Source organism: Acipenser ruthenus, chromosome 16 (genome assembly GCF_902713425.1).
Source record: "Acipenser ruthenus chromosome 16, fAciRut3.2 maternal haplotype, whole genome shotgun sequence".
In the NCBI taxonomy this organism is placed as follows: Eukaryota; Metazoa; Chordata; class Actinopteri; order Acipenseriformes; family Acipenseridae; genus Acipenser; species Acipenser ruthenus.
Genome location: NC_081204.1, coordinates 24,402,323 through 24,422,657, shown reverse-complemented (window position 1 = coordinate 24,422,657; position 20,335 = coordinate 24,402,323). Strand labels below are relative to the sequence as shown.

The following is a 20,335-nucleotide window of genomic DNA, read 5'->3' as shown; positions in this document are numbered from 1 at the left end:
AAACCTGAACAACCCAATTCTGGACTGGACAGGAAATTGTGTGAAATGCATTTACTGTATGACCTACAGCATGTCTAAAACAATAACTTTATTTGAAACTGTCTGTTCAGTCACTTACTTCCCGTTGAGGGCTGTTACTCCCACTGTGCTTCTTGGTGTTGACATGCTGGCTACATAATTCCACTGTCTTGCCTGAGGGTCCCATCTCTCTACTGTGTTTAGATAACTCCATCCATCATGTCCACCAACTGCATACATTGGTCCTTCAAGAACTGCAATTCCTTAACAAAAAGAAAATATGGTTAATAGTCGCTATTTCTATTGTATATTAGATAGAACATGTATGTTAAACCTTTTTATCTAGGCAAACCTTCAAGGGTGTTGGAAGCTTCATTTTGATTAGTGAACAATACAATTACTGTGGGAACAATTTGTTAATTAATTTCCTAAGCTGTAACATTGTTTCAAATACTGGAGAAAATTAACAAAGGCTCCCACTCCAAAGTGTAATTAGCCTCACTTGCTCTAAAATGAAAAAGTCACCTGTTAATTCCCCCCTCCGATTCCGACATTTCCTCCCGTATTTCTACCTGCCTCGCGGCCATCTCCTCCTGGATGCACTCGCATCATCTTAAACTCAACCTCTCAAATTCAGATCTCCTTTTCTTCCCCCTCTTCCTCCCCCTGAAAGTATGAAACATGCTCTTTTCTTTGGTCCCCAACATTTTATTATAAAATAAGAATAAGAAAAAAGAAACATAACTACTGTATTTTCTTTTTATTTTATTTTGTACAACGTTGGTTCTTAGCTGTCAGATAACGATAGAAAGTGTTGCTTCTGCCTCCTCGTTATTTCTCCCGTCCCCCAGTAAAAGTGCATCCTATCCTGCCACACCGATTCCAGACCTACTCTCTTATTTGTACATAGAGGTTATGGGGTGGGCCGGCAAGGTAAGCAGCTGATTTTGAAACAGCGGTGGTGAGCTAGCGAGGGGTCCCTACGTAATCACGTCACGTAGCCTAGGCTAGTCATCACTACTGAATTTAAAACGTGTTGTGGGGAAAGGAAAGCCAAATCAAAAATGAGGGGGAAACTGCTCCTGATGGCAATGGCTTAGCTAGCAGCGCTGTCTGCGCTTAATTCCGCCAGTTCAGCATCACCACCGGCACGTTCTCCACTAGCTGGTAGACCTACTAGTGAGTCAGACTCGGCGGGAGAGGGGGACGGGGTTGGGGAGGACTAGTGATGGGCAGTTTGATTATTTTCAGTGACTCGATTCATTTGATTCAGTTCAGTTTGGTGAATCGATTCATTTCGTTCATTTGATTCACTGATTCAATGACACAAAACCAATCAATATAGACCGCATTAAGATTGTTTACGTAGGTTTATTTGAACTGGAAAGAACGAGTCGTTCACAAACTGCACATCACAAAAGCTAGGGAGAATCTATATTTGGTTGACTTGGTTCATAAACATTAAATTAAATATAGTTTAACAAAAAAATAATAATATATATTTAGAATACTGGAGATAACATAACAGTTTGAACCATTAGCATTGTTTAGCCATCAGTATCAATCTAATCTAATCTAATTTAATTTAAAAAATAGTCAATTGCATTTCTTATGTGTTTTTTTCTATACATTTGGAGTCACCCATTGTTTTTCACAACAACAAAAAAGAGATGCTCGAACAAGTGGTATTTGTGGAACTAATCCGTGGTATTTATTCAGCACATAGCAAAACGCTGCTTGCCCAATTCATCTTCTATCCAGTAAATCTTTGGGATTAGTCATGTAATCAATCACACATTGAAGCACACCCATAACCGCAACATGTATATTTTATAAAAACAAAGTTTAAACGTGTATATATTTAGTATTTTTTAGTGTTTAACACAGTAAAATAACATTTAGAAAATGTATATTTAATGTGCGTGTAAAATATAAAAGACATTTAAGAACGTCATCCGTTAGAATGTGTGCAATATCCTCCTAAAAGGTTGTTGTAGCGTAGCTGCTACGTGTCACCTTGTGGACTAAGGTGAACCGCCGTCTTTATTAAATTATAAAATATTTAACCGTAGTTGTAAATCGTCATGTATAAAATACATTCATTCCTCAAGGTCAAATATGTAATCACAAGTTATATAATTAAGACTTGGGTACAATAACGTTACAATACCAGTAGATGTTTGTATTTATTTATTTTGGAAATTAGGTGTATATCTCAATTATTATTATTATTATTATTATTATTATTATTATTATTATTATTATTATTATTATTTAGTAATTTGGCTGACTTTACTCAAGATGACTTAGAAGTATTAATCATAGGGAGGGATGAAACTAGCGAAAGAGTGGGTGGAATGTACAGTAACGCCCTCTGCCTCCGACGTGAAAAAACAACAAAGAACCCTGTAAAAAAAGGTTTTTTAACATGCCCGAACCAAGGCCCATTTAGCGGCAGCAAGCATTGCAGCCAAGGCTAAAGATGACACCTTAACACGGGTTATAGTTACATTGTCTGGCGACATTGTGTTTGTCACTTTTTTCTCATGCGTTCCGGTACCTCAGAGCCCCCCGGAACACCCCCCCTCTCGCGCTCACTATGTGTTCCGGGACCTCCTGATTTACAAATTAAGCACTGGCCGTGATGCATATAAACACGCGCTAGTTGTTATATCCTCAATGATCCTGAATTAAATGTAATTTGAAATAATTCAAAAGATAATTCCCTAATGTTTCTGAACGTACATTCATAATAAAGAGGAGGTTTGGTGATACTATTCATGGAAGAAAGGTCAACACATAGTGGGTGGATAATCTGTTTTAGAGTCAAATGATCCTGAAAGGAATTGTGTTAAAAATAACATCCAAAATCATTCGTTTTAGTAAGAAAGAACATTTGTATAGGAAAAACTTTCTGAATAAAAGCTGAAGAGATGATGCTATTAAACTGAGGATAATCTGTTCTGCACAAGAATATACTGACAGCATCATGACTATGTGAACAGACTAATAATTACAGATTAATTATCTATCCAGTTCATTTTAGGTTTGCTTTTTTGAATTAGTGCAGTATGTGATGGCTTCTTATCATTAAATTGCCAATAAAGATGATACCATAGATGCTTTACTGGAATTAGAATGCTAAAATACAACCTTTTATGACACATCTTAAAATATTTTTTAACCTCCAACCAGTCTTTCCAAAATAGAACAATGGACTCTTGAAATAAATGTAATTCAAAATTATGGATTAGTTAAACAAAGGGAAGGCCCAGAGACCTCACAATTCAAAGGCTTTTACATTAAACATTAAAATATTGCTAACTGTCATATGAAGCTGCAACATCACACATACCCAGTGCCAATTTCAGTTTACAACAGGGAAAGTCTAATATTTCAGTGGCTTTGTTAAAAAATACTGTAATCTTCTACGCTTTATTAGAAATGTTGGGGACCAACTGACAACTGCGTAAAAGAACATTTTACACACAGCTGTAAAGAGCTGAAAGAAGTGTCATTTGTACAGTTATGTTTGCTACATAAACAGCTGAACAACTTGCATTTGACTAGTGTCTGGTGATATTACTGGTAGGTACATTGTAATATCTGCCCCCTGTGTATTCATTTAACTCAAATACAACCTTGTTAACCAAAGATTATTTCTGTACCACGTGCATATAAATGGTCAGATAATGATCTTAAATACTGCATCTTGACTGGCTGAGGCAGTATCCAAGTTTCTATTAGGTTTATAATGTACCATAACCCACTATAGAGAGAATTTAGAGAGAGGGAACTTACCTAATCCATGCCTGTGTGTGGACATTGGTGGCATTACAGACCACACTTTGGTTACTGGGTTGTAGCATTCAACCATGTTAGAGGTTTTCAGTCCATCTCTGCCTCCCACAACATACAGCTTGTTGTCAATCACTGCGACTCCAAACTGCAGCCGCCTGCCATTCATTGTGCCCACTTGTATCCAAGTGTTTGTACGGAGATCATATTTTTCAATTGTAGTGGCGCCTGTAAAAATGAAACCGATGAAAGTCAACAAGCTTCCTTTAAATAGTCAGACAATGTATAATATTGTGTTTGTGAGGTGTTATATTAATGAATTGGTAAAGAACCTTTCTGAATTATAATGCAATACCTACACTGTACTAGATTTTTGCTATTCGGTATTGAAAAAAGATACGTACTAGAGCTGAGTAATATTCCTAGTATTTTGGACTAGAAGGACAGCAGAATCCAGGGAAGGGGACCAGGCTGTTGATGATAAGCACAACACCTCAGTGAAGACTAAGAATTGCAGGTACTCTCAGATTTAAAGGTAGACAAGCCTTTTTTAATAATAATGAATACTACCACAGTAAAAAGGGCTGATCCACAAAGTAATACATTACATGGAGGAGCTCAATATTTTATGATAGTGATTTTTTGCACTTAAAGGATTGTTTTTTTGCATATGTTATAGGTTAAGAAGACATTTCAAAAAGTGTCATTATGTAATCATATACAAATGTAAAATAAACTGCAAACAAACTGTACATTGATCAGAGAGAAAAGCCTTTATAATCCTCACATGGAGCATTGATTGCTCTTTGAATAACACACTCCCAACTGTTGTGAACTGTTTGAACTTACCCTTGGAAGCATCCATGCCTCCCACTGCATACAAAGCTCCAACAGTGGACTTCCTTGGTTTCGTTCTGGGGCTTTGCAGCATGGGCCTTCTCTCTGGTAACAGATGGTACTTCATTGCTTCCATAAGCAGTTTCTGACATTCCAGATCATCAGCAAACATTTTACTGTTTTCCAGGTCAGCCAGAAGCTAGACAAACAAACATTGTAAAAAAATACATAACGGATATGGTGCTATTTGGTTATTGAACATTGTAAATCTCAAACAATGACCAAAAGCAACCAATAGAGACCCCGGGCCACAGACTGTGAACACTTCACAGTTAAAGACAGCTAATATCAAATAGTTGGAATACAACTAAATCACAAATACTAACGACCATATACCCCCTCGCCCTAAAGCCTCCTTGTGATTTTTATCAAAGATTTCTATTTGTTCTACCATCAATGGAATGCACTAATACAAAGCCTATCAACAAAAGGGCAATAGGTATCTTTGAGATACATGCATTAATATCTTGGTTTGTTAGAATGTTTAATCTAAGGACATCCCCTCCACACTCCAGGTCAAGTCAATCCTCTCATACACATACCTGTGGTGGCAGCAGCGGCAATCTGATGAAGGAAAGCAGAAGACCCAACTCCTTCTGCCTGGCTGGAACATCGTGTCTCATCCACATCATCAAAGCCTGGAATATAGTCTCCTCATCGGGCACATTGATATCGTCGCTTGACAGAAGCTTAACTATCTCAGGACCTGGGAGCAGGAGGAACTCTTGATTCTGTATCACCTCCAAGAAGTGTTCCTAAACATAAACCAAGATATATGTAATTATTAAGGGGGGATCTTGACATGTTAATACATTATGGAAAATAATCCATTGGATATGCAGGAGGCTGTTCCCACGAATATGGTCAGAGGAAAGCTCAGTGAATGACATTTCCCCAGGGAATAACTAATGGAGCAAATTTAGGTTTCCTGTAAAATGTATAGGTATATCTTGCTATGCTGTACACTACACCATATTGCTGGACTTGTACATACAGTAATGCAATTTATTTCAGAATAAGAATAAACAGTATGTACTGTAATGCATATAGGTAAGCAATAAGACCCAACACAGGGGGCATTACCAGGCATTATGGGCCATTTGGGGTAATGGAACCTTAGATGAAGTCGATGTGGAAGGTCTTATTTATTTTTTTAATCCAGTGTTACAACACAATTCATTGTCTTTTTTATTTATTTGAACAGTTTTTCATTTTGCATGTATCTTTCCACATACGCACTCTGTGGTAGAGTGGCCAGGTGCCTATGGTGATCAGGAGCCAGAAAGGAGACTCAGGACTGAAGTTTATTTTTCTTAAGTCAAAATTCTAAACAAAAACACAGCTTACAGAGCCAAAGTATCGTAGAGTTTCCTGCAGCAGACAGAGTGCGTGACCATGTTTTGCATTGCTCTTCACTGACAGACCAGTCATTTTTACTAATTTCTCAAAATTGTTTTGTATGCTATTAAACTGTTTTGTTGTGTTTATCTGTAAAGCTCTTTGAGGTGATTCATTGCGAAAGGTGCTATATAAGAAACAGATTGATTGCTTGATACTTTCACATCGATGACCAGTCAGAGACATTATTTCCCTGCCTTGTAACCCGTGTTGGACAGTAACTGGATTGTTGTGCACCTAATTGAATGATTTGTGTAGCGACAGCTCAAACCTGCAGCAATACTAATCTTTGCCATCACGTTACCAATTTTATTTTTTCTAATGGCCTGCAAGTATACCAGATATTTTTATCACTCGCATTGTTTGGATCTAGATCCAACCCTGTTATGCTCTACCTGTACAATGAATCATGTTATACTCTACCTGTACAATGAATCATGTTATGCTCTACCTGTACAATGAATCATGTTATACTCTATCTGTACAATGAATCATGTTATACTCTACCTGTACTTGATTGTGGGACCGATATTTAATTTCCTAAAGAGGTTTCTTTCTAGTATACAGAAGGTTTTTCCCCCCTCAAATGTTTTTTGTATCTACATCCTTCTGTCCCACACTTTATGTAGGCAAAATAGGAACAGGAAACCTGATACATTTGGCTTTACAAAAATAACTTGCTGTTTATAGGAGCATATTTTATCTGTTTGTGAAAGATACTGGGCCAGGAAATTGTTACGAATCTGTGGCAATGATTGAAGTGATTGAACAGGAAGTTCTCAGTTTGTTTACTCTGATTTGATTAAACTTTGAACTCTGGAAGGCAGCTGGTGCTCAATGTAAACAGGCTCTACAGATGTCCTTTAACAGATAACCAGGCATCTTCAGATGTTTTTTCCTCACTTGTTCTTCAGTGTCATCTTTAGAGTTGCTAGTAATCTAAGACATTTCCATGTTTTCCTTGTTTGTATTCACACCACTGATATGAGCTGGTGTGCCAGTTTTTAGATAAACATTTCCTGTTGAACTATGCTGTATTTTTACAGAATATATATGTTGTACACAATAGTCAACTTGACATTGAACTTTAAGTTACAGTTTACATAGACCATAAGGTATTATTTTGCATCCATTAAAAGTTGTAACACTAATGAAGGCATATGATTGCTCAACATCACTTAAACATTCACCTCAGATTTCAGGGAGTATTTCATGGAGGATGTGGCAGGGCATAGCTTGTGTAAATAACTGTAAGCTTGGTAGGGATGGGGTTAAATCTGGTGTGACAGTGTAGAAGCTGCAGTGAAGCGCTGTTGCACATATTTATTAACAAACAAACACAGGAACAAATCAACTGGTACGAGGGCCAAAATAAAAGGTTTAAACAAAACATGGGAACAAACCACCAAACAAACATTTACCCTTAGGCTGAGCAGTCACCTTCACTAAATAAATCACAGTACACAAACAATTACACTTACCTAACTCCCTTTTCCCACACAATAATTTTGTCTTCCTTATATACAGGTGGCTACTCCCCAGTTAGCAGTTACCTAACTGGGTGATGTCCATACCTGTGATTGTTGGCAGGGGCAGATTTAACCCCATCCCTGCCAACCTTACACTTATTACTTACAAGCTAGCTTACATAAGCAGGGCTTTTGCCCTGCCACAGAGGATATTAGGTGAGTGCAATTACCATGGCTAGGCTAAAATAATCGTACTGTTTGAACCTTTGTGATCGTATACAGTACGTACTACAGGAGAACCAATCATTCCTGAAGAGACATATTATGTGAGTGTAAAAATAGTCTATCACCATATTTATAGCAACTTCATAAATGTATATTAACTGTAATGAGGGATGTTTGATTTATAACATACCACTGCTGTGTAAATATGCATTATTGTATTATATATATATATATATATATATATATATATATATATATATATATATATATATATAGTTATATATATATATATATAGTTATATTCTTACCATAGTATAACTGTGAGCCACATTTAGCAGATCCATGCATCCCTGTGCGTCAGCAAATGATCGGATTCCTAAGCAGTTGGAGGGATGCAGCTGTTTCATAAGAAAATTGCAGCACACCTCAATCACTTGGGGAAGCTGAAGAAGGCAGGCTGCAGCAAGGAGGCTTTCAATAGTCTCCTCTTTCAGCTCCAGTACACCTATAGCATTATTAAAAATAGCAGTGTCTTATGCTAAATGTTAAAACATCACAGTTTCGTTAACATTGGTCTAAAGATGTGAGAGAGATCTGATATCCATGTAAATTCATCACTATACGTATACTTCTAAAAGCAACACAGCAATGAAATGTGGTCATTGTACTCTAAAGGATTTTTTTTTCCCATAGCATACCAATAAAATAAAACTAGAATTTCAGAATGTGTTGCTCCACTGTCTAATGCCTTTGCCTGGCCAGATGCCCTTACTCTATGTGGATTGTTGTCTACAATAACAGTAGAGTCATTGAGTGACCCCATGGTTTCAGGCTCACCGGGACAGTTGTTGAGGTTTCTGGGTTTTTTTAAATTCAGATTTCCATGCATTCTGGTACTTCTAATTCTTAAAGAAAACAGATAGTTATAGTACCTGAAAGCATTGGGAAGCTTCAGATATAGTGAATACAATCAAATCTGTATGGATACATTTGGCTGTAGCTAGTATCCCAACTCAAACTAGTTTCTCATAAGCTATTCCACTGCCCAATGCAGCCACTTTACTAACTTGAATGAACCTGCTTGCAGAGGGAGGGGAAGGCAATCCCTGGAACAGCATTCTTATCGAGAATGGTGTTCAGAACGGGTTTTATTGCATTGGAAATCCAGCTTTATAGTCTGGTCTATCAAATCAATAGCCAGATTATAGATACTGTACAGTAGGTTTAATGGCCTGGTTCTGCTAATTGAGGGACGCTTGCTGAATCAAGTCCCTGATTTTGTGTTAGTGGGTGGTTTTATAATTACACTGGGGTGAACATCAAGATGGACATTAAGGCTGGGAAATCAGAATTTGGGTTAAGGGTGCCAAAGGGCAAGGATAGGAACTTTAGGTAGCTCTGTTGTAATTACGGATTTCCCTTGAAATAAACCCTTCCCCTCCCGCCTACTGCTAAAATTTAGAATTAGTGTTTAACTGTCAGCAATACATGTGACATGGATTGTTTTTTTAAATACAGTATTTATTTATCTTAAGTGGAAGTTACCAATACTTTTGGGCCACTTTCTGAGGTATGGAGACATCAATGGCTGGGGGTCCTGCCGTTTATGATGTTGTCAAATTCCTGAGCAGCCCTTTTAAAGTTGCTCCATTACATCCCTATTTACAAGCACAGCTATAATAAATCTGGACATGTTTTCCAGGAAGATTTAGTATCCTACACTGCAACTGTTAAGAGTGGTTTATACTCAAAGGAAGGACATAAAGAATGGCTGGTTGAATTTGTGAAAATAAATCTCCAGCTGTTCCCTTTCTGAAAACCAATCCGTTGTTTGTAAATTATAGTGGACTCATGTTAATATTTGTGCTAGGCTTTTATAAAAGCATGATTCACATCAATCTATCACACTAACAGTACAAATAAATTAGTATTTCCTATCCAATAACACGAGAGCCAGTGGCATCTACAGATATGTATAGCTCCTGCGTTTGTACTTTACTTATTACTTAAAATGTGTATTCATGCAAAGTCATAAACATTTTATTAGCACTCACCAGTATATGCATAATGTACAAGAGCTTTAAGAGCATCTGGATCCACACCCTCCATTTTAATCTCTTCTTGTTTTGCCTCACGTACATCGTTAGTGAACATTGCAGCAAAATAATCTGAGACTGCACTGAGAACAAGCCTGCAATCACATTTAAAACAAAAAGGTTATCCTCCTAGTTATTTCTCATTTGTATAAAAGAAAATTCAGCATTTACAGATGATCTACTATGAAGTTAAAAAGGATGGAAATATTCTTCTAACTGTGATTAACAAAAAAAAAAACTATTTCTGTTGAGCAATTACAAACTAGTATAAGTGAACTGCAAAGCTAAGCTAACCTGAAAATGTGATGATTGCCTTCAAATGACAGTGAAATGTAAAATCAAACAACTCTGCATACTGCGTCCATTTACTTTATTTCAAACCGAGACAATAAAGACAAACTATATCACAATCCTATACAGATGCTCAGAATGAGTGGGAGGGGTTAGCAACACATGCGTTCAGTCTATTGCTCCCAACACATTGGGGAAACCAGAAATGTCATGGAAATGTGTTTTCAAGGCTTGTAAAAGTACACCCTGACTTTAGTGAAAATTAGGCACAACTGGCAATTGCCGGCAGCTTTAGTACATCTCATTATAATAACTATCTTCACCCCATTTTTGTGAATTTATGTGGGAACGCCCGTAATTACATATTCATCTAAGGTTGAACCGTAAAGAAAAACTGCTGCCGCAAAACATTCCCTGAAAAGTCGCAAATAGCATTGTGCTTGTTTAGTACATTTCACCCAAGACTTCTGACTTATTTGCAACTGGTTTGCAACTATTGTGTAACCCCTTAGTGTCTCTAATATTGCATGCAGTTTAAATTAAAAAAAAGTATAGCCCAAATTAAAGTAAATCGATACTAAAAATGCCTTAACGTAAAGTGTAACTAATTCAATTACACTACATAATCGTCAAAAAAGAAACCAGCCTCATAAACAGTCTAAGCAGACTTGCCCTTTTTTTCTAAATGTCAGCAATTTTATATGATCAAGCATTACCAGCTGTTATACTATGTAAACTATTAACTTAACCCTGGAAGTGACTCTGTTGAGCACCACATTCCCAGTGACTGAAACAAAACATTTCAGTCTTTAGTAACTGTGTCTACTGTGTTTTTTTTGTATGCAGGATTTCAACAAAGGATAGAGAGATGCTTCCTCAGTCCAGTCCGGGGAGGAAACCAAGGGGAGGGGTTTAAAAGAGAACAATAACGTCCGGAAAACAAATACACGAGAAATGGGTGAAACTGAGAAAACAAAGGAAAACTTTATTTTTTTTTTTTGTCAATTTAGTGCTCAAAAGGTGACCCTACAGTGAGACTGTGCTGGCAGGCATCCTGAGAGCTTTCCTTTACAGCTCTGCAAGTGCACTCCAATCCTAACCTTAACACCCCAGTCACCGCTCAGTCCTCAAATTTTTTTATATGGCTGTATCTGGAAGGGTGGAGGCATTTTCTTACATGTATTAACGTATTTATGAATGTTTATGTGAATGAATTAATTTTAGTTGTTTAATATTGATGTTATTTAAATCCTCCATCGGCAGGGTATTGGCTCTCTGTGGCCAACACCCAGGAACTTATTTCAGGTCGCAGGCTGCGGTTCTCCGCCTATGGCGGTGGATTTTCCCAACCTTGTGTTCGTCCAGGAATCCTGGTAGTATTACAAATACATGTGTGATTTGTCATTCGTTTAAAAAAAAAAAAAGATGTGGTGGCACTGAAAGCCTCGGTCCATTTAATAAACCACACACAGACAGTGGCCGTCCTATAACTCTATTATATTCTGCTTTGTTATTAATACAGAAGTCAATACAGCTATATTTGTTTTCTAACCATTACCAATCTTTATTTGGGTGATTGTCAATTTCATTGAAAAGAGGGAAAAGGTTGATAAAGAGAGAACTCTGAGAGATGGTTCAGGTATGACTTTTTAAAGCAGCTGACATCAACCGTTCTGATGTGGGGAATACAGATTGGTAAAAACTGAAAGCGGCACAGTTCATATCATGAATAGGGTTTCTCCATGGTGTGTTATGGAATGCAGAAGGTGAAACGTGTGCTTTGATTGACTGAAAGATCCCAAGTAGTCTATAATGCAGGTTAAGAATGGATTTATAAACAGCATCCCTGCACTGAGCATTGTTTAGCTCTGCCGACTCAGTGAGGCAGTTTTTGTGCAGCTGATCTGAAACAAACAATGCATTGCAAGTTATCACATCAGGCGGCAAAGCCTCTGAGACTTGCCCAATTAACAGGTATCATGGTGTTTCAATGAAAAACCAGAGTCGACATAAAACACATGTTCCACTAAAGGGTTATATTTTGGGTAGACAGGAAAAGGATCAATGTTAGGAACCCAATTAGGAACATGGAATAAACCCAAACTAATCTTGTTCCTTTTGTACATACTGTAATGTATGCCATTCTGCTATGCGGTTCACACCATGTTTAAAAATGAGCAACAAAACAGGATCAAGGAAACATCCCAGAAGAGGAAGAGAAAAGGTCAGGAGCTGTATTTCAGCTGGTAAGCCGTTCCTCAAGAGATAGTTAAGAAGACAGCAGAGGAATTAGTGGATTCATTATTTTGCTCTCAAATCTGTCTCCCGAGGACCTAACGAGCTGAAATGTGCTTCTTAACATTCTGCATTTTGTGTTTATTTATTTTATTCTTTCAGGACTTGGTGTAAACAACATAAGGTCTATTCAATAAATCTAAACAATTACTAAATAAATACCTCTATCATTGGAACCATTATTTATTTATTTATTTATTTATTTTACAGTATAAATAAACTAGATACTAATATGATTTGTTGGATGTTTGAATTGTATAGCCTGGACTCTTTATTTATCCTGCCACAGTAATTAGATCTGTCACTGTTTAGATCAATTGAATATAGGAGGTCATATGTATTTTAACGTTGAAATTTAAATGCATAAAACAATTAATTTATACATCCCTTAATTGTTTTTTTACAGAGCTAGTATTGGTTTGGAAATATTTGTTATAATTATGTTGCATTATTTATTTGTACCGGGTACAGATGCTCAATCCTTGAAAAGAAATACCATTCTTGAATTACAAGATTTACAGTCCTCTCTCAAAAGTTCTCTGAAGTAGATGGCTGTTTTTGTGGTTTTTCTATATGCGTTTGTTTTCTCTGGGGTCTTCAGTTTTATGGTGAGCTGAAAATGTAACTTACCTAACAGTAATACAAAGAGACAGTGTTGTATTTCCTTAGACTACTTAAACATGTTTTTAAAAATCAGTTGAGTTATTCTAGGCTTCTGGTTACATGAATAAAGAGTTAAAGATACATGCAGTACCGTGGGTGCTAATAGAGGATTCTACAGTGTGTATGCTGCAGTGTAGTGGAGTTAGTCTGCAGTTTATCTACAATTAAATGTTAATAAAATATACCAATCAACATGTCTTGAACTCAAAAAGCACTTTATATTATCTACATTCTCCTAACAGAAAATGTTATTTGTGTTCTGTGTACATGCCCGTGTTGATAATACAGTACAGTTGATGCAGGCATTTTGAAGTGATATTAAGTGGGGTGGAAATCAATTGTATGACTGTTACATTTCCTTGATAGTAAGCAGAGTGTGACATTAACCAACGTGATATCATCAAGAGCTTGGGCGCTTATTAACCTTTTGCCAGTAAAACTGGGTCCTAATATGAATTGGGCGCTATATCAAACATATAAGGTACTTTTCTAGAAAATTGCATCTTCAAGGTTGATTTTCTGGAGAGTGTGGAAGAATACCAAGGATTGGCCTATCAGCTGCAGTGCTGTCCACTGCATCTCACTTCAGAAATCAGCTTTTTTGTTTCTTGCAAAAAAAACAATTTTGATCAACAAAATAATCCCGATATAACAAACAATGCCAAATGAATGCAAAAACATTAATATGTGTTGCAGGTAATCATACAATAATCATATTTTAAAATAGCATGCATCAGACTAGTTTTGTCTATTTCACGCAGTGTGAAACACACTGGTAAAGTGAGCTAAAGTCCTACCTGTGTGCTGGGATTTTATGATCTCCCGCAATCAAGAGGACATCGCACAGCTGCTTGTGTTGGAGGTAGTTCTCCATCTTGCGAAAAGTCTGCTCGGCATGATTCATGGCTTGAAAAAACTCATCAGAGCAGTTGGAGTTCATCCTGGAGTCAGAGTAGCTGCTTACTGATAACCTGCAGAGATTTTAAAAAAAAGAGCAGTCATTAAAACAATAATTCAAATTAAGCTTAGAAAAACATGGGGGCATTTTAAGGACATGGTATTAAAATAGAAAGTTTAGCTCATAATGCCAATATTGAACTCAATGATTCCAACATATACCATTTAACTCATACATTGTGCAAAACTGTGTGTTTTTTTATTTTTTATTCAATCTTATATTCATAAAACAATTTTTTGACTGTTCATGCATATTACATTTTATTTTATTTTTTTTATATAAATTTAATCGTTGCCAATTATTTTTTTATTATTTTCTCCCAATTTAGAATGTCCTCCAAACCTGTCAGCCGACCGCTTTTTTTCACACTGCGGACTCACCATGCAGCCACCCAAGAACTATAGCGTTGGAGGACAACGCAGCTCTCGGGCAGCTTACAGGCAAGCCCTTAGGCGCCCGGCCAGACTACAGGGGTCGCTGGTGCTGTTGAGCTGAGGACACCCTGGCCGACCTAACCCTCCCTCCCCCCGGGCGACGCTCAGCCAATTGTGCGTCGCCCCCTGGGAGCACCACGGTCGGCTGTGGAATAGCCTGGACTCGAACCGGCAACGTCCAGGCTATAGGGCGCATCCTGCACTCCACATGGAGCGCCTTTACCGGATGCACCACTCGGGAGCCTTGCATAATATGTTTCAGTTATAAAACCAGATTTTGAAAAAAATCATTATTTAAATAACTGACAAGGTAAACTTTCTGAATGGGCCCCACAGTCAAAAATAGCAAGGTCATTTTCTGGTGGCTAATACGAGTTAAGAATTGGAAGATGCTTTATTTAACAGGTTTAAAGCCCACACAGTGGACTCTTTAACTACAGACAGCAGTCTAGTCACTTTTAGTTTACTACAAAAGCTAGGGGGTGAGCTCCAACCCATTTTAAAACAAATCTTTAGAAATCATTTTTACATATTTATTTTTTAAATAGGACCAGCTCTGAATCCAAATGGAGTAAATAACCTGTTTTTCAGCCTAAGTGCCTTCAAATGTACTATTTTTATAACAGACATAATGATGTTCCGCAATGCTATCTCTTGAACAGGCTCTACCAGATGAAAGCCTACACATCTGACCAGTTTAGAACCAGAGCTGGCCATGGCTGAAGGTTCTAATGAAGGGATATTTTTGAGATATGCGAGTGTTACTGTTCACCCTCCCCTTCTATTACCTATAATTCTTCTCAGCATTTAAAGCTAACTTTAGTTGGATAATGTGTGGCATTTGGGATCACATAAGTACCTTTCAGAACAGGAGAGATAACTGCTTGATATCAGACGCCTCACTTACTTTTTTTTTTAAGACCAACATTCAGGTAAGTGCTGTTTCCATAAAAATAAAACAGCATGACATTTCAATAAGCCTTGGTTGCATTTTAGCAACTTGTGTCATCTCCAATTAAAACGGATTTCTCAGTTGACGGACATTCACTTTCAGTTGGAATTTGGCATTTAAGAGCCAGCAGTATTGCAGAATGCTAATGCTGAGCCTCACTCCCAGCAGATTAGTAGATTTTACATTTGTATGGCATTGCATTGAATTATAAAAGCCTTTAGACTGGTGGCAAATCATGCAGAGTGTTTCTCTCCATGAAAACGTCCTTCATGGAGAAAATCTGCTTGCAACTTTTATATTGGTTATCACATCATGTAAATGGTACATCCTGTATGGAAAGCTATGAAACTGCATATTTTTGTACAAGATGAAAATTTAGGAAAAATTAGCAAGTGAAGCTTAGTAAGCCAGAGTAAAACATTTAGTTATCACTCCTGACAGCATATGGTAAAATGTACAAAAAGATATAACTACAGTGTACAAAAATGTAGGTGAACTTTTAAAAGGCACACGTCCATGCAATACACCAAGATGTAGTACCTGTAAATACATTTACACCCAAACTGAGGTCAGAGGCACCAAGTCACCATTCAGCATCCATGAACCTTTTACACGCACCTCTAAAGGAATTGTATATTGCATGATCTACAAAAAATGCAACAAACTGTGTCAGACATGTTCTGTTAGTGTCTAAAATAATAGAAATGCTTATTTGTGCATGTTATAAACATTCATAGACAGATAGACACATTTGGAATAGTTAATATCCTTCTCATTTTAAGTGTGAGCCTATATTACCGATGTATGGAAACTATGTGTATAATGGACATGGAATCATTTACTGTAGCCTTCTAACCACGATGGCATCATTTTAATTGATTATAAACCTTGTACTTCATAATTTCTACAACAAATTATTTCTTTGTGCATATGGCTCTGATTATTAGCATCCCAGCTGAATGAAATGACCTTCAGATCTACAGTAGAATTGGGTTAGGAAACACATGAATAATAATCCATACATAAGATAATCATGTTTAGCTAGAACTACTGCACAATTACAATTAATTGTATTGACAGATATGAATCTACCATGTGTATACTGCTCTGCACTAAGGGGTTGATTAAGTCAAAGCTGGATTTTTACAGTACCAGGAATTCCACTGTGATTACAACAACCACCATTAGTGGTTATATGGAAATACCCAGGGACAGGAGTTTAATGCAGTCGAGGGTGATTTTACTGTGCTGTAAAATGCTCTACAAATCTGGATGTGACTTATCTTGGCAGCAATAGGTTGATTATTAAAATACAGGAATGTGTTATTTTCCTGTTGTATTTTCTGGTTGCCGCTATTTAATCAAACTTCAAAACGTAGCAGGATTTTGAATGAGTTTTCCACTTTAAACACACCACCGCACTAGAAAAAGTGTGTGAAAAACAGTCCCTAAGTTCTACACTTAAAACACACACACACACATATATATATATATATATATATATATATATATATATACAGACGTGCTCAAATTTGTTGGTACCCTTACAGCTCATTGAAATAATGCTTCATTCCTCCTGAAAAGTGATGAAATTAAAAGCTATTTTATCATGTATACTTGCATGCCTTTGGTATGTCATAGAATAAAGCAAAGAAGCTGTGAAAAGAGATGCATTATTGCTTATTCTACAAAGATATTCTAAAATGGCCTGGACACATTTGTTGGTACCCCTTAGAAAAGATAATAAATAATTGGATTATAGTGATATTTCAAACTAATTAGTTTCTTTAATTAGTATCACACATGTCTCCAATCTTATAATCAGTCATTCAGCCTATTTAAATGGAGAAAAGTAGTCACTGTGCTGTTTGGTATCATTGTGTGCACCACACTGAACATGGACCAGAGAAAGCAAAGGAGAGAGTTGTCTGAGGAGATCAGAAAGAAAATAATAGACAAGCATGGTAAAGGTAAAGGCTACAAGACCATCTCCAAGCAGCTTGATGTTCCTGTGACAACAGTTGCAAATATTATTAAGAAGTTTAAGGTCCATGGAACTGTAGCCAAACTCCCTGGGCGCGGCCGCAAGAGGAAAATCGACCCCAGATTGAACAGAAGGATAGTGTGAATGGTAGAAAAAGAACCACGGATAACTGCCAAAGAGATACAAGCTGAACTCCAAGGTGAAGGTACGTCGGTTTCTGATCGCACCATCCGTCGCTTTTTGAGCGAAAGTGGGCTCCATGGAAGAAGACCCAGGAGGACTCCACTTTTGACAGAAAAACATAAAAAAGCCAGACTGGAATTTGCTAAAATGCATATTGACAAGCCACAATCCTTCTGGGAGAATGTTCTTTGGACAGATGAGTCAAAACTGGAGCTTTTTGGCAAGTCACATCAGCTCTATGTTCACAGACGAAAAAATGAAGCTTTCAAAGAAAAGAACACCATACCTACATTGAAACATGGAGGAGGCTCGGTTATGTTTTGGGGCTGCTTTGCTGCGCCTGGCACAGGGTGCCTTGAATCTGTGCAGGGCACAATGAAATCTCAAGACTATCAAGGCATCCTGAAGCGAAACGTACTGCCCAGTGTCAGAAAGCTCTGTCTCAGTCGCAGGTCATGGGTCCTCCAACAGGATAATGACCCAAAACACACAGCTAAAAGCACCCAAGAATGGATAAGAACAAAACATTGGACTATTCTGAAGTGGCCTTCTATGAGTTCTGATCTGAATCCTATCGAACATCTATGGAAAGAGCTGAAACTTGCAGTCTGGAGAAGGCACCCATCAAACCTGAGACAGCTGGAGCAGTTTGCTCAGGAAGAGTGGGCCAAACTACCTGTTAACAGGTGCAGAAGTCTCATTGAGAGCTACAGAAAACGTTTGATTGCAGTGATTGCCTCTAAAGTGCAACAAAATATTAGGTTAGGGGTCCCATCATTTTTGTCCATGCCATTTTCATTTGTTTTCTTATTTACAATATTATGTTGAATAAAAAATCAAAAGCAAAGTCTGATTTCTTTTAAATATGGAATAAACAATGGTGGATGCAAATTACTTTTGTCAGTTTCAAGTTATTTCAGAGAAAATTGTGCATTCTTCGTTTTTTGTGGAAGGGTACCAACAAATTTGAGCACGTCTGTATATATATATATATATATATATATATATATATATATATATATATATATATATATATATATTATTGAAATGTATTTTTGTTTACGAAATATATGAATCATACCTTTACATATTTCGCAAGTGTGCCTGAATGTTGTAATTGAAACAGGCAATGTGTGTAACTAAGGCCACTGCATTTCAAACTGAGTTTCAGGGAATAAATTAGCATTGTAGCCAAAGCTTAGCACAGATGGATGCAGGATACTCAGGGTCAACATATTTTATTTATAAGCCCCAGGCATGCAGTTTTAATCGTGCAGTAACTCAACAGTGCTTTTGAAAGCTAAGACTGAAAATCTATAAACGCTGCAAGGGTTCTAACACAGACCTGATAAAATGCCATATTCCTCTCCCTGAATCTACTCAGTGTGTCTGCATATTGAACAGTGAGAGCCCCATCTCAGTAGCTCATCAGAAGTCAGGCAGGGCTAATGAGAAGCAGTAGACAGAAGGGCAGTATCATGTTACCAGCCTTTCACTCATGCCCATTTAATGAGCAGAGAGTACTGTACAGGAAATCTAACCAAATCAATTTGTTCTTGATCCTCCAATGCCCTTTTGGCTAACGGTGATCACCACATGCTCAAAGCCTACCCTTGCTGCAGCAGATTGAAAAGCACCCTGGGCAGCAGTGTGGAGTAGTGGTTAGGGCTCTGGACTCTTGACTGGAGGGTTGTAGGTTCAATCCCAGGTGGGGGGCGCTGCTGCTGTACCCTTGAGCAAGGTACTTTACCTAGATTGCTCCAGTAAAAATCCAACTGTATAAATGGGTAATTGTATGTAAAAATAATGTGATATCTCTTAAGAATTGTAAGTCGCCCTGGATAAGGGTGTCTGCTAAGAAATAAATAATAATAATAATAATAATAATAATAATAATAACAACAGATGATTGCCAGTGCTTGAAAGAGCTCTGAATTACAGTCAAGTTGTGACACAAACACAGGGCAGTAATACTGAGAGCTAATAAGAACAAAGATTTATTCAGCCTCTTTTTCTCTGAGACAAGACTGATGGAAAATGAAAATGTCATGCGTATGAGTATCAATCATTACATTTATTGTTGGTATAATTAAAATAGGTTGTCTGATACTGCAATGGGAAGCAAAGGTGAAGGAGTGCATCAGGCACCATTTGGCTTCAGGGTTTTCGTGCTTGTGTGAACTACTCCAAATGAATACTTATCCAGAACATCGCTGTACAGATATGGCAGCCAAGCCCAAACACAAATTTGTATTCAGATGTGTAACAAGTCTTCAACAAACTATGCATAAACAGTGTGTAATATATTCCTTGGCATACAAATCTATTCAGTACTGATCGTAGTAGGACAGCGTGCCAACTGGACAGACCAGCTGAATGGAATCATAAGCAGCAACATTACAATCAGCTGCAAAAGATGCAATGATCTATTTAGTTGTTATTACATTATTATACCATTCCAATGACAAAGTGGAAATGACTACTGTGACAGACCTGTTTTAACCCCCTTACGGTTAAATGTGTGTCACTTCCAGTTTCCCCAGACAGAACATTTCTCAGTTCTGAACCCTAAACAGAGACGCAGTAGGCTATAAGGTGAAACATTACAGTGTCAGTAAACTCATCAAAGAAAAGAAGCCACTGAAGTCTCTGTCTCGTATGATTAAACTCAGCT

The 20,335-nt window shown here is 37.4% G+C and overlaps 1 protein-coding gene across 2 annotated transcripts in view; it reads right to left on the bottom strand.

Annotated features, from left to right (window-relative positions):
• LOC117411918 (kelch-like protein 4) overlaps nt 1-20,335 on the bottom strand; it is a 104,900-nt gene that overhangs the window by 7,115 nt on the left and 77,450 nt on the right. For both annotated transcript variants that reach the window (XM_058989131.1, XM_058989130.1), the window contains exons 2-8: nt 13,948-14,121; nt 9,860-9,996; nt 8,114-8,310; nt 5,256-5,468; nt 4,666-4,852; nt 3,820-4,044; nt 119-281 (exon numbers count right to left, since the gene is read on the bottom strand). In XM_058989131.1, the coding sequence (XP_058845114.1) occupies nt 119-281; nt 3,820-4,044; nt 4,666-4,852; nt 5,256-5,468; nt 8,114-8,310; nt 9,860-9,996; nt 13,948-14,090 (1,265 nt within the window). In that variant the 5' untranslated portion in view covers nt 14,091-14,121. The remainder of the gene's footprint in view (nt 1-118; nt 282-3,819; nt 4,045-4,665; nt 4,853-5,255; nt 5,469-8,113; nt 8,311-9,859; nt 9,997-13,947; nt 14,122-20,335) is intronic.